Raw genomic sequence first — 15,336 nt, 5'->3', positions numbered from 1 at the left:
GTTCACCCATGTAATTTACCTCTGCTATTGCAAGGTTCTCAGGATCATAAGCTTCTTCTTCAGAAGATGCCTCTTTAGTACTGTTGGATGATTCCTTCAATCCATTCAGACTCTGAGAGATCATATTGACTTGCTGAGTCAATATTTTATTCTGAGCCAATATGGCATTCAGAGTATCAATTTCAAGAACTCCCTTCCTCATAAGGGTCCCATTATTCACAGGATTCCTTTCAGAAGTGTACATGAACTGGTTATTTGCAACCATGTCAATGAGTTTTTAAGCTTCTGCAGGTGTTTTCTTTAGGTGAATGGATCCACCTGCAAAATGGTCCAATGACATCTTAGATAGTTCAAACAGACCATCATAGAAGATATCTAGGATGGTCCATTCTGAAAGCATGTCAGAATGACACCTTTTGGTCAGTTCCTTGTATCTCTCCCAAGCTTCATAGAGGGATTCACCTTCCTTTTGTCTGAAGGTTTGAACATCCACTCTAAGCCTGCTAAGCTTTTGAGGAGGAAAGAACTTGGCTAAGAAAGCCGTGACCAGCTTATCCCAAGAGTTCAGGCTGTCTTTAGGTTGAGAGTCCAACCAAATTCTAGCTCTGTCTCTTACAGCAAATGGGAAAAGCATAAGCCTGTAGACCTCAGGATCAACCCCATTAGTCTTAACATTATCACAGATTTGCAAGAATTAAGTTAAGAACTGAAAAGGATCTTCTGATGGAAGTCCATGAAACTTGCAATTCTGTTGCATCAGAGAAACTAATTGAGGTTTAAGCTCAAAGTTGTTTGCTCCAATGGCAGGAATTGAGATGCTTCTTCCATATAAATTGGAATTTGGTGCAGTAAAGTCACCAAGCATCTTCCTTGCATTGTTATTATTTTTGGCCATGTTTTCTTCTTTTTCGAAAATTTCTGTCAAATTTTCTCCTGAGAGTTGTGCTTTGGCTTCCCTTAGCTTCCTCTTCAGAGTCCTTTCAGGTTCAGGATCAGCTTCAACAAGAATATTCTTATCCTTGTTCTTGCTCATATGAAAAAGAAGAGAACACAAAAGAAAATATGGAATCCTCTATGTCACAGTATAGAGATTCCTTTATGTGAGTATAAGAAGAGAAGAATGTAAGAAGGAGAAGAGAAAAACTCGAACAAAGAGAGGAAGATGGTGTTCGAATTTTGGGAGGAAGAGAAGTGTTAGTAGATGAATAAATAAATAGAAGGAGATGAAGGAGAAGAATTCAAAAATAATTGAAAAGAAAAGAAAAATAGTTTTGGTTTTAATTTAAAATTAAAATTGAAATTCAAAAATTTAGAAAAAGAAAATTGAAATTAAATTAAAATTTAATTCAATTAGTTAATTAAAAAGAAATTTTGAAAAAAAGGAAGGTGATTTTCGAAAATTAGAGAGTTAGTTAGGTAGTTTTGAAAAAGATATGATTGAAACAAAAAGATAAGATTGATTGAAAAAGATTTGAAAATCAAATTAAAAAGATAAGAGGTTAGAAAAGAAGTTAGAAAAGATTTTGAAATTGGTTTTGAAAAAGATGTAGTTGAAACTTATTTTGAAAAAGATTTGAAAAAGAAATTTAAAAAGATTTGATTTTGAAAATTAAAGTTGATTACTTGACTAACAAGAAACTAAAAAGATATGATTTAAAAATTAAAGATTGAACCTTTCTTAAGAGGCAAGTAAAAAACTTTTAAAATTTTTGAATCAATCACATTAATTGTTAGCATTAACTTTGAAAATATAAAATAGAAATAAGAAAAAGATTTTGAAAATCAAATTGAAATTTTCGAAATTATGAAAGAAAAAGTGAAAAAAGATTTGATTTTTGAAAAATATTTGAAAAAGATAGAATTTTTAAATTGAAAATTTGATTTGACTCATAAGAAACAACTAAATTTTAAAATTTTTTGAAAAAGTCAACTCAAATTTTGGAAATTTATGAGTGAAAAAGGGAAAGATATATATATATATATATATATATATATATATATATATATATATATATATTATTTTTGAATTTTTAATGATGAAAGAGAATAAAGGAAAAGATATCTTTTTGATGTTTTTCTCTCTCTTTTTTTTTCATTAAACAGCAAGAATGAAACAAAACATGAAGAATTAAGATCAAAACCAAAAATGCATGTAAAAACACTATGAATGTCAAGATGAACACCAAGAACACTTTGAATGTCAAGATGAACATCAAGACTTATTTTTGAAAAATTTTCAAGAAAATAAAAACATACAAGGCACCAAACTTAAAAATTATCAAACTTTAGCCACTAACAAATCGAAAATGCATATGAAAAACAAGAAAAAACACAAAACAAGAAAATATGAAGATCAAACAAGAAGACTGGCCAAGAACAACTTGAAGATCATGAAGAATGCAATGCATGAAATTTTTGAAATTAATTTTTAGAAAATTAAAAAGATGCAATTGACATCAAACTTAAAACTTGACTCTAGACTCAAACAAGAAACTCAAAAATATATTTTTTTTGGATTTTTTGAAAATAAGAATAATAAAAACAAAAAGGTTAAAATTAAAATAAATTTACCTAATCTGAGCAACAAGATGAACCGTCAGTTGTCCAAACTTGAACAATCCCTGGCAACGGCGCCAAAAACTTGGTGCGCAGAAATCGTGATGGTTCTATTCCTTGGTAATGGCGCTAAAAAATTTATACGCACGTTCATAATCTTAATTTTTTGTCACAACTTCGCACAACTGACCAGCAAGTGCACTGGGTCGTCCAAGTAATAAACCTTATGTGAGTAAGGGTCGATCCCATGGAGATTGTCGGCTTGAAGCAAGCTATGGTCACCTTGTAAATCTCAGTCAGGTGGATTCAAATGGTTATAGAGTTTTAATAATTAAAAGATGTAATTCATTGGTGAGAATTTTAGATAAGCGTATAGAGATGCTTTCGTTCCTCTGAACCTCTGCTTTCCTGCTGTCTTCATCCAACCATTCCTACTCCTTTCCATGGCAAGCTTTATGTAGGGCATCACCGTTGTCAATGGCTACATCCCATCCTCTCTGTGAAAATGGTCCAATGCGCTGTCACTGCATGGCTAATCATCTATCGGTTCTCGATCATACTGGAATAGGATTTACTATCCTTTTGCTTCTGTCACTACGCCCAGTACTCGCGAGTTTGAAGCTCATCACAGCCATCCCTTCCCAGATCCTACTTGGAATAACACAGACAAGGTTTAGACTTTTCGGATCTCAAGAATGGCCATCCATGGGTTCTAACTTATACCACGAAGATTCTAATATCTCGGACTCGGTCCTCTGTATCAGATATCTAAGAGATATTCATTCTAGCTTGTTTGCATGTAGAACGGAAGTGTTTGTCAGGCACGCGTTCATAACTGAGAATGATGATGAGCGTCACATAATCATCACATTCATCATGTTTTTGGGTGCGAATGGATATCTTAGAATAGGAATAATCTTGAATTGAATAGAAAAACAGTAGTACTTTGTATTAATTCATGAGGAACAGCAGAGCTCCACACCTTAATCTATGGTGTGTAGAAACTCTACCGTTTGAAAATACATAAGTGATAATAGTCCAGGCATGGCCGAATGGCTAGCCCCCATGAAAGTCTAAGATAGCATAAAACTGATCAAAGATCCCTTACAAAGATAGTAAAAAGTCCTATTTATACTAAACTAGTTACTAGGGTTTACAAAAATGAGTAAATGATGCAGAAATCCACTTCCGGGGCCCACATGGTGTGTGCTTGGGCTGAGCATTGAGCTTTACACGTGTAGAGGTCTTTCTTGGAGTTGAACGCCAGTTTGTAACCTGTTTCTGGCGTTTAACTCCACTTTGCAACCTGTTTTTGGCGTTTGACTCTAGAATGTAGCATGGAACTGGCGTTCAATGCCAGTTTACATCATCTATTCTTAATCAAAGTATGAACTATTATATATTTCTGGAAAGCCCTGGATGTCTACTTTCCAACGCAATTGAGAGCGCACCATTTGGAGTTTTGTAGCTCTAGAAAATCCACTTTGAGTGCAGGGAGGTCAGAATCCAACAGCATCTGCAGTCCTTCTTCAACCTCTGAATCTGATTTTTGCTCAGGTCCCTCAATTTCAGCCAGAAAATACCTGAAATCACAGAAAAACACACAAACTCATAGTAAAGTCCAGAAATGTGATTTTTATTTAAAAACTAATAAAAATATACTAAAAACTAACTAAATCATACTGAAAACTATGTAAAAACAATGCCAAAAAGCGTATAAATTATCCGCTCATCAGTTGCTTATGTGTGCCATTCTATTAGTTAGTGTAAATATGTTAATATGTGAATATTTGCATTTATCTCTTGATTGATTGTTTGTTTGATTGTTACATAGGGCTAGATTTTGCTTAGATACTAATTGATGTCATGAGCTTCTTTTCTCCTTCATTGTATGACGCGTTCACTACCAAATCCAAGCTTAGCACCCTTTGATTCGGAAATGGAAAGAACTTTGCTTCATATTAGGCAAGCTCAGAGGCGGTTAGCCTTTGAGGAAAGTGAAAAGGTTCTTACCAATTCACCAACCACATCATCGTCATCCAATGAAGGCACTAATAACTCTTCCGTAGATACTACTAATAGTTCTTCTTTTGATCTAGGTCTTGACAACATGGATGCTCCAAGGAGAGTTACTCTCAAGGAAGCGAGTGCACCGGATTTTGTTCTCCAACCTCTTCATGTGCTTCATCCTAACTTGAATGCAAACTTTGAACTCAAGACCGCTCTCATCAATCTCTTACCAAAGTTCCATGGACTTCCCGCACAAGATCCAATTAGACACCTCAAGGATTTTCATGGTGTATGCTCAACTACTAAGCGGGAAGGGTCCGATGAAGTGGCTATATGGTTGTTTGCCTTCCCTTTCTCTCTTGAGGGATGAGACAATGAGTGGTTCTATACCTTAACTAGCAATGTTGTGTCCGATTGGGATTTGCTTAGAAGAGGGTTCCTTGATAAGTTCATGCCCAGAGAAATGACGGACAAGCTAAGGAAGGAGATCTCATATATTGTACAAGGCGAGATAAAAACTCTATATGAATATTGGGAGCGGTTCCACAAACTCCTTGATTCATGTCTGAACCACACGCTCGACACTCAAGTATTGCTTGGCTATGTGTGCCAAGGAATGAGAGAGCAAGATAGGAATCTATTGGATGCCTCAAGCAATGGTTCTTTGTCTAAGTATAGAACGGCGGAGGAGGCATGTCAACTCATTGCCGACTTGGCCGAATCCACTCAACATGCTAGATGGAGAGTCAACCGTCCAAAGAGCGTGAATGAAGTCTCTTCAAGTGGCGAGATCGCTACCATTACTAAGACCTTGTGTGAGATGACAAGCCTTCTAAAGCAACTCCAAGTGAATCAACAACAACCTCCATCCCAGCAACAACCACTACCTCCTCAACACCAACAATGTCAACAATTGGTCCCCCAAAAAGTGTGCGGCATTTGTTCATGCTACTCCCACTACACGGACGAGTGTCCGAGTCTCCAAGAAGATAACACCATAGCAGCTACCCACAACTTTTATGATCGCCCCTACTATGAACGTGCTAATCAAGGATACCATTCACAAGGGAGAAATTATAATCAAGGGTACCCTCAACATGGAGGCAATTATAACCAAGGGAGTAACAACTCTAATCAAGGTTGGAGGGACAATTATGAACAAGGGGGTAGGGACAATGGAGGCAACCAAAGATGGAACAACAACACTTCACAAAACCGATACTCACAAAACCCTCCGAACCAACAACCGAATCAAGGAAGGAGCTATCAAGCTTACATACCACCTTATAGACAACTACCTCAACCCAACCAACACCAAGCACCACAAATCACATACCCTTCCACATCTCCTACTCAAAATAACACACTCCGGTCCATACTCCAAGGACAAAAAGATCTCCAAAACACACTCAACTCAAGTATCAATGGTCTCATTTCCACCTTTCAAGCTCTCATTTCTCGCATGGAGCCTCCTTCCACTTCCACTCCTCAAACTCCAAATCCTAGTGCCATACCCTCACAACCTCTACCCAACCCCAAGGATGGTATCAACGCTGTAACCTTGAGGTCCGAAACTCAATTGAAAGAGAGGGACTCAAAGGCATCGAGCCCATTGATAGTTGCTCAAGAGAAAGATGGAGTTGAGATAGAAGAAATAGAAGAGGAAGAAGCACATGTAGAAATTGAAGATGAAGATCTTCAACCAAGGAGTGAAGTCCCTAGAAAAGAGCAAGTCTTAGAGGAAGTGGCACAACCTATCCCATTTCCAACATTGGCAAAGAAGGCTAAGAAGCGTATGGAGCTTGACCCGAAAATGGTAGAGATGTTCAAGAAAGTAGAGGTAACTATCCCTCTCTTCGATGCTATACATCAAGTGCCTAAATATGCGAAATTTCTTATGGACTTGTGTATGAACAAAGATAGAATTCATGAGTTGGAAACCATTCCATTGGGAAGTTCCATTTCGGCTTTAATGGGGCCATTCCAGAAAAGTGTGATGATTCGGGTCCTTGCTTAGTCACTTGTGTCATTGATGGAGTCCAATTCATTGATTGCATGTGTGACCTTGGTGCATGCATTAGTATTATGCCCCTTTCCGTTTATCATCTATTGAAGCTCCCACTGTTGAAGCGGTCGGCGGCTAGGTTTGTCTTGGCAGACAAGAGAATAATAACCGTAGCGGGTATTGCGGAAGATGTGTTGGTCAACATCAAGGGTTTGATATTCCCAATTGATTTCCATATCATTGAGATGCCACCAAGTGAATTCGAGAGGGCATCGTCTATCCTACTTGGGAGACCGTTCTTGAGGACCTCTAGATTCAAGTTGGATGTCTACTCGGGAACCTACTAATTTGAGATAGATGGGAGAGTTGTAAGTTTTAGCTTAGAAGAGGCAATGAAGCACCCATCGAAGAACCACTCCATATTCCGGTGTGATCTAATTGATAACATTGTGGCTGAAGTGCACGGTGCAAAGCTAGATGAGAAACATGTGGTTGAAGAAAATAGTGAAGGTCCAAGTGAAGAAGTTCAAATGACAAGCCAAGAGCAAAAGCTAGAATTGAAACCACTACCGCCCCACCTAAAGTACTCATATCTTGATGAAGCCCACAAGTTCCCGGTGATCATAGCAAGGGAACTAAATCCTCAACAAGAAGAGAAGTTGCTACGTGTTTTGAGGAAGAACAAGAGGGAAATAGGGTGGAGCTTGGCGGATCTAGTGGGGATAAGCCCCCCAAGTGTGCGAACACCGGATTTTTTTGGAAGAAGAAGCTAGACCTGTGAGACAACCTCAAAGGTGATTGAATCCTACCATTTTGGAGGTTGTCAAGAAAGAAGTAACACGGTTACTCGAAGCGGACATCATTTACCCCATTTCGGATAGTGAATGGGTGAGTCCTGTTCAAGTCGTGCCAAAGAAGTCTGGAGTAACCACAATAAAAAATGAAAGTGGGGAGCTCATCGCAACACGGGTGCAAAACTCTTGGCAGGTATGTATCGACTACCGAAGGTTGAACGCGGCCACTAGAAATGATCATTTTCCACTTCCGTTTATCGATCAAATGCTCGATCGATTATCCGGTAAATCTCATTATTGCTTTCTAGATGGCTATTCGGGGTACTTCCAAATACACATTGCTCTAGAGGACCAAGAAAAAACAACATTTACTTGCCCTTTTGGAACTTATGCCTACAAGCGAATGCCGTTTGGCTTATGCAATGCACCGGCAACTTTCCAAAGGTGCATGATGAGCATATTTGCGAATTTTCTAGAGCAATGCATGAAGGTATTCATGGACGACTTCACGGTATATGGTGATTCTTTTGATCATTGCTTAGACAATCTTGAAAAATTTTTGAAAAGGTGTACTAAAACTAACCTTGTCTTGAATTTTGAGAAGTGCCATTTCATGGTTAGGCAAGGGATTGTTTTAAGATATATTATTTCCAAAGATAGTATTTCTGTAGATCCAGCAAAGATTAATGTGATATCTAGCTTGCCTTACCCCTCCTCCGAGAGGGAAGTCCGTTCTTTCCTTGGACATGCAGGATTTTATCGGAGATTCATAAAGGATTTTAGTAAGGTCGCATTGCCTCTGTCGAGATTGTTACAAAAGGACATTGAGTTTGTTTGAGCAAGGAATGCATGGAGGCTTTTGACAAGCTGAAGGTAGCATTGACCCAAGCTCCCATCGTGCGAGGGCCGGATTGGAGTCGGCCATTCGAAATAATGTGTGATGCTTCAAACTTTGCCGTGGGAGCCGCGTTAGCACAACACGAGGGTAAGATTCCATATGTCATAGCCTATGCATCCAAAACACTAGATGGAGCCCAATCCAACTACACTACCACCGAAAAATAACTTTTGGCCATAGTTTTTGTCTTGGACAAGTTCCGAGCTTATTTACTAGGTTCAAAGGTGGTAGTGAACTTGGATCATGCGGCATTAAAGTATTTGTTGGCTAAGAAGGAATCTAAACCGAGATTGATTAGATGGGTTTTATTGTTGCAAGAATTTGACTTGGAAATCAAGGATAGGAGTGGTACGCAAAACCTAGTGGCGGACCACTTAAGTCACCTTGAACACACAAAAGGAGATACCACTCCTATTAATGATTTTTTTCCCTTCGAGGGCTTGCATGCAATCTCAAAAACCATTCCTTGGTATGTACCAATCGCCAATTACTTGGTATCTCGCTCCTTCCCTCCTAATCTCTCCAAACATCAAAGGGATAAGCTAAAAAATGAATCCAAATACTATGTATGGGATGACCCATACCTTTGGAGATGTGGGGTGGATCAAGTGATTCGGCGGTGCATTCCACAAACCGAATTCCGCTCAATCTTGGAAGCTTGCCACTCCTCCGAAGGAGGAGGCCATTTTGGACCTCAAAGAACGGCAAAGAAAATCCTAGATTGTGGCTTTTGGTGGCCAACGCTTTTCAAAGACTCCTCTCAATTTTGTAAATCTTATTCTCAATACATTAGATTTGGCAATATATCCAAGAAGGATGAAATTCCCCAACAAACCATGCTAATTTGTGAAATCTTTGATGTGTGGGGAATAGACTTCATGCGGCCATTCCCAAACTCTAATGACTTCCTCTACATTCTACTTGCCATTGATTATGTGTCCAAATGCGTGGAAGCGATACCCACCCGGACGGATGATGCTAATGACGTCATTTCTTTTGTGAGAAACAATATCATTTGTAGATTTGGGTCGCCACGAGCAATCGTGAGCGACCAAGGTTCCCATTTTTGCAACAAAAGAATGGAAGGGCTCATAAAGAAATATAGCATCATGCATAAGGTAGCCACGGCCTACCACCCACAAACAAATGGCCAAGCCAAAGTTTCCAATCGGGAAATTAAATGCATCTTGGAAAGGATTGTGAAACCCAATAAAAAAGATTGGAGTACCAAGCTCAACGATGCATTATGGGCCTACCGAACGGCATACAAAATGCCAATTGGCATGAGTCCCTTTCGGTTGGTATATGGCAAAGCTTGCCACTTACCAGTGGAAATAGAGCACAGGGCTTATTGAGCCATCAAGGAATGCAATCCAAGTTTGGGTGGAGTCGGGGTTGAAAGGAAGCTACAACTGGCAGAGTTGGAATGTTTGAGGCTTGAAGTTTATGAGAACTCAAGACTTTACAAGGAGAAAATGAAAGTCGTGCATGATAAGAACATAAGAGGCAAAGAATTTAAGGCCGGTGATCTAGTCCTAATTTACAATTCTAGGTTGAGATTATTGCCCGAAAAACTAAGATCGAAATGGGAAGGCCCATATCAAGTAGTGAAAGTGGAACCCTATGGGGTTTACGAATTGCGCCATCCCTCAAGTGCGGATATCTTCAAGGTCAATGGGCACTGTCTCAAGTCATATCATGGTGAGCGAATGAAGAGTAACAAAGAGATTGAGGTATTCCTCTTGGAAGATGCACCCCTTGGCAAAGAACAAGGAGCTAATAAAAGTCCAACTTAAGGACGTTAAACAAAAGTGCTAGGTGGGAGACACCCCACCATGGTGAGACCTATCATTTTACCCTTTTTGTATATAATTCTTGAACTCTTGATTGGTTTGCAATTGTTTAGCTATAATTTTAATCGATTAGACCTAATTGTGAATACCTTGGACAATTTGTTCATGAAAGCTTGCATTGATTTTCCCATGAATGAATTGATTGTGTGGTAGAAAAACACCCCTCTTTAGATTTTGCTTTGAGTTTTGGGTGCTTTTGACCTCTTTGGCTGGATTGGCCATTAAATTCATGGTAATTAGGCATCTTTCATGCTCATTCAAAAAAAGGGGGGGGGGGGCACGCATGCGCGCAATGTGCGCGTACGCGTCCATAAGTCTTCGCAACTCTTGGGCAATTTTCCAGAGAGTTGTGAAAATTCGGGGTCAGCTTTGGGTCCTGGGCATAACCACCATCATGCGTGCGCGCACGATGCGCGTACGCGTCCTTGGCCATTCGTGCAACAGCACACGTACGCGCACTAGCTGCGTACGCGTCCCTATCGCGATTTGCGATTCTAGGCCATTTTTCCCGAGAGTTATGCCCTGGTTGGGCCAATTTCATGCCACTGGCCTAACTCGATTCACGCGTATGCGCACCAGACGGGCACGCACACCACGATCATTGTGCAAATCGACGCACAAGCGCACTGTGCGCGCCCGCGTCGATTATCAAACTTAATTTTTTGGTACTTTTTCCCGAGAGTTGAGCCAGAGTTGTGCCCAAATTGTGCTGGGGGCACAACTCATGGGCACGCACAGGCGCACCTGGTGCCCGTGCGCACACCTTCTTTTCGCTACGTCACGCTTCCGCGCACTATGCACGTCCGCGCCATTACGGATTTTTGCCCATGCACGCGCACGCGTGCATGGCGCGCGCGCGTCGGTTACGCGAACCAATTGCATTAGAAGCGCGTCCTTTCTCCCTCAACCTTTCTTCTCTCTTCTCACCACCACCTTTCTTCTTCATCTCTACCCCCTCCACCATTTATACCACCTCTTCTCTGCCACTACCGGCGGCAACAACCACCACCTCCGGCAGTTCCACACCATTCTTTCTCCTCTTCTCCCTCTTACTCTTCACTTCCCCTTCTCTCTCTCCATACCCTATTTCTCTTCTTCCTCATCTCAAGGTACTTCTCAATTCTATTTTCGTTTAGTTTCCTTCTCTTCTTCTCTTCCATTCTCTTACTCTTCTTCTTAGTTAGCTTTATTCATGCTTTCTTTGTTTGTTGCATTTTCTTTCTCTCTTCCTTTTCATTTTCTTATGGGTGTTACAAGTGGAGCTCACTCTTGCAATTGGATGAGTTTGTTTGACTTACTTGATTTCTTTTACAATTTTTGGTGTAATATGATGATTGATGATGCTTTATGGAAGATTACATTGCCACCCATCTCCCATCTTTGTCATAAAAAGGGATGCACACCAAGTGTTTGATGAAAGACCCCCATGACTTCTTGGGATACTTTGCCTTAGTGTTTTCTATTTTGATGTCTTTCTCCTTCACTTGCTTGTTCATATGTGCATTAAGCCCACTACATTTCTTGCTTTATTTCTACATGCTCATACCCTAATTCTCACTTCTTAATATTGATGTTAAGTGAATGTACTTCTCATGCTTCTTGTTTGCATGCCTTTACCACTTATACATCACATGCTAGTGATTAACCTTGATTTTCATTGTTGCCTTAGTTTCATGTTGCAGCTGTCATGTAGCTAAGCCACTTATTCTTTCATGCTTTATCACTTGCATGATTATTATTTCTTTGTGCTTCTTTGGGGCTTAGTTTTACCATCTCTCTCTCCTTTCTAGGATGGTGATCAAAAAGGACAACAGAAAAGCACCTAAGAAGGCACCATCATGGTCCACTAGCAAAGCACAACAAGGATCTAGAGCCAAGCCTCTCCCCAACAAGACAAAGAGCGTTGCTAACATTGATGTTTCGGAAAAGGACAATCCGGCAAGGGATCCAAACAAGTTCCCCAACTGCTATTGCGAACTTGTTGGTGCACGAAATTGTGATCATCAATGGCGCCATCAACATGGTACGCTCAATTGTAATCTCAACTCTTTATCACAACTAACCAGCAAGTGCACTGGGTCGTCCAAGTAATAAACCTTACGCAAGTAAGGGTCGATCCCACAGAGATTGTTAGTATGAAGCAAGCTATGGTCATCTTGTAAATCTCAGTCAGGCGGATATAGAATGGTTATGGAGTTTTTGAATATTAATAATAAAATAGGGATAGAGATACTTATGTAAATCCTTGGTGAGAATTTTAGATAAATGCATGGAGATGCTTTCGTCCCTCTAAACCTCTGCTTTCCTGCTGTCTTCATCCAATCAGTCTTACTCCTTTCTATGGCTGGCTTTATGTAAGGACATCACCGTTGTCAATGGCTACTTTTGATCCTCTCTGGAAAATGGTCGGATGCGCTGTCACTGCATGGCTAATCGTCTGGAGGCGTCACCCTTGCCAATAGCTGCATCCTATCCTCTTGTGAAAATGGTCCAAATGCTCTGTCACAGCACGACTAATCATCTGAGGTCCTTGATCATACTGGAATAGGATTCACCCTCCTTTTGCGTCTGTCACTACGCTCAGTACTCGCGAGTTTGAAGCTCGTCACAGTCATTCAATCCCAGAGTCCTACTCGGAATATCACAGACAAGGTTTAGACTTTCCGGACTCTCATGAATGCCACCATCAATCTAGCTTACACCACGAAGATTCTGATTAAGAGATCTAAGAGATACTCATTCAATCTAAGGTAGAACGGAAGTGGTTGTCAGGCACGCGTTCATAAGGAATGATGATGATTGTCACGTTCATCACATTCAGGTTGAAGTGTGAATGAATATCTTAGAAGCGGAATAAGTTGAATTGAATAGAAAAACAGTAGTACTTTGCATTAATCTTTGAGGAATAGCAGAGCTCCACACCTTAATCTATGGAGTGTAGAAACTCTATCGTATGAAAATACATAAGTGAAAGGTTCAGGCATGGCCGAGAGGCCAGCCCCCAAAACGTGATCAAAGATGATCCGAAGATCATAAGATGTCTAATACAATAGTAAAAAGTCCTATTTATAATAAACTAGCTACTAGGGTTTACAGAAGTAAGTAATTGATGCATAAATCCACTTCCGGGGCCCACTTGGTGTGTGCTTGGGCTGAGCATGGATGTTACACGTGCAGAGGCTCTGTTTGGAGTTGAACGCCAGGTTGTAACATATTTCTGGCGTTCAACTCTGGTTTGTGACTTGTTTCTGGCGTTTAACTCCAGACAGCAGCGTAAAACTGGCGTTCAACGCCCTTTTACGTCATCTAAAATCGTTCAAAGTATAGACTATTATACATTACTGGAAAGCCCTGGATGTCTACTTTCTAACGCAATTAGAAGCGCACCATTTTGAGTTCTGTAGCTCCAGAAAATCCACTTTGAGTGCAGGGAGGTCAGAATCCAACAGCATCAGCAGTTCTTCTTTAACCTCTGAATCTGATTTTTGCTCAAGTCCCTCAATTTCAGCCAGAAAATACCTGAAATCACAGAAAAACACACAAACTCATAGTAAAGTCCAGAAATGTGAATTTAACATAAAAACTAATAAAAACATCCCTAAAAGTAACTAGATTCTACTAAAAACATACTAAAAACAATGCCAAAAAGCGTATAAATTATCTGCTCATCACAACACCAAACTTAAATTGTTGCTTGTCCCCAAGCAACTAAAAATCAAATAGGATAAAAAGAAGAGAATATACTATAAATTCCAAACTATCAATGAAACATAGCTCCAATCAGATGAGCGGGACTTGTAGCTTTTTGCCTCTTGAATAGTTTTGGCATCTCGCTTTATTCATTGAAGTTCAGAATGATTGGAATCTATAGGAACTCAGAGTTCAGATAGTGTTATTGATTCTCCCAGTTCAGTATGATGATTCTTGAACACAGCTATTTTATGAGTCTTGGCCATGGCCCTAAGCACTTTGTTTTCCAGTATTACCACCGGATACATAAATGCCACAGACACATAATTGGGTGAACCTTTTCAGATTGTGACTCAACTTTGCTAAAGTCCCCAATTAGAGGTGTGCAGGGTTCTTAAGCACACTCTTCTTTTTCTTTGGACCTTGACTTTAACCGCTCAGTCTCAAGTTTTCACTTGACACCTTCACGCCACAAGCACATGGTTAGGGACAGCTTGGTTTAGACGCTTAGGCCAGGATTTTATTCCTTTAGGCCCTCCTATCCACTGATGCTCAAAGCCTTGGGATCCTTTTCATTTGCCCTTGCCTTTTGGTTTTAAGGGTTATTGGCTTTTTGCTCTTGCCTCTTGGTTTTAAGAGCTTTTGGCTTTTTCTGCTTGCTTTTTCTTTTTCTTTCTTTTTTTTTTCGCCATTTAATTTTTTTTTTCTTTTTTTTTTTGCAAGCTTTGTTCTTTGCTGCTTTTTCTTGCTTCAAGAATCATTTTTATGATTTTTCAGATTATCAAATAACATGTCTCCTTGTCATCATTCTTTCAAGGGCCAACATATTTAACATTCTTAAACAACAACTTCAAAAGACATATGCGCTGTTCAAGCATTCATTCAGAAAACAAGAAGCATTGTCACCACATCAATATAATTAAACTAAGTTCAAGGATAAATTCGAAACTCATGTACTTCTTGTTCTTTTGAATTAAAACAGTTTTCATTTAAGAGAGGTGATGGATTCATAGGACATTCATAACTTTAAGACAAAGTTACTAAATACTAATGATCATGTAATGAAGACACAAACTTAGATAAGCACTTATCATAGAAAACGAAAAACAGAGAATATAAGAACAAGGAATGAGTCCACCTTAGTGATGGTGGCGTTTCCTTCTTGAGGAACCAATGATGTCCTTGAGCTCTTCTATGTCTCTTCCTTGTCTTTGTTGCTCCTCCCTCATTGCTTTTTGATCTTCTCTAATTTCATGAAGGATGATGGAGTGCTCTTGATGTTCCACCCTTAGTTGTCCCATGTTGGAACTTAATTCTCCTAGGGAGGTGTTGATTTGCTCCCAATAGTTTTGTGGAGGAAAATGCATTTGAGGCATCTTCGGGATCTCATGGTGATGAGCTTCCTGCGCCTCTTGAGCTCCATGAATGGGCTCTCTTGCTTGTTCCATCCTTTTCTTAGTGATGGGCTTCTCTTCCTCAATGGGAATGTCTCCTTCTATGAAAGCTCCAGCTGAGTAACATAGATGGCAA

The 15,336-nt window shown here is 39.8% G+C and overlaps 1 protein-coding gene and 1 non-coding gene across 2 annotated transcripts; both read left to right on the top strand.

Annotated features, from left to right (window-relative positions):
• Nucleotides 1-398: 398 nt before the first annotated feature.
• Nucleotides 399-502, top strand: LOC112730819 (small nucleolar RNA R71). The gene has a single exon (XR_003166627.1). It is a non-coding gene; the product is annotated as a small nucleolar RNA R71 (small nucleolar RNA).
• Nucleotides 503-5,029: 4,527 nt separating this feature from the next.
• LOC112729991 (uncharacterized) lies at nucleotides 5,030-6,583 on the top strand. The gene has a single exon (XM_025780114.1). The coding sequence runs from the start codon at nucleotides 5,030-5,032 to the stop codon at nucleotides 6,581-6,583; it is 1,554 nt and encodes a 517-aa protein (XP_025635899.1).
• Nucleotides 6,584-15,336: the final 8,753 nt, after the last annotated feature.

This window comes from Arachis hypogaea, chromosome 12, assembly GCF_003086295.3.
Source record: "Arachis hypogaea cultivar Tifrunner chromosome 12, arahy.Tifrunner.gnm2.J5K5, whole genome shotgun sequence".
NCBI classification, from domain to species: Eukaryota; Viridiplantae; Streptophyta; class Magnoliopsida; order Fabales; family Fabaceae; genus Arachis; species Arachis hypogaea.
The sequence above is the reverse complement of the archived record's forward strand: the minus strand, read 5'-3'. Positions and strand labels throughout refer to the sequence as shown.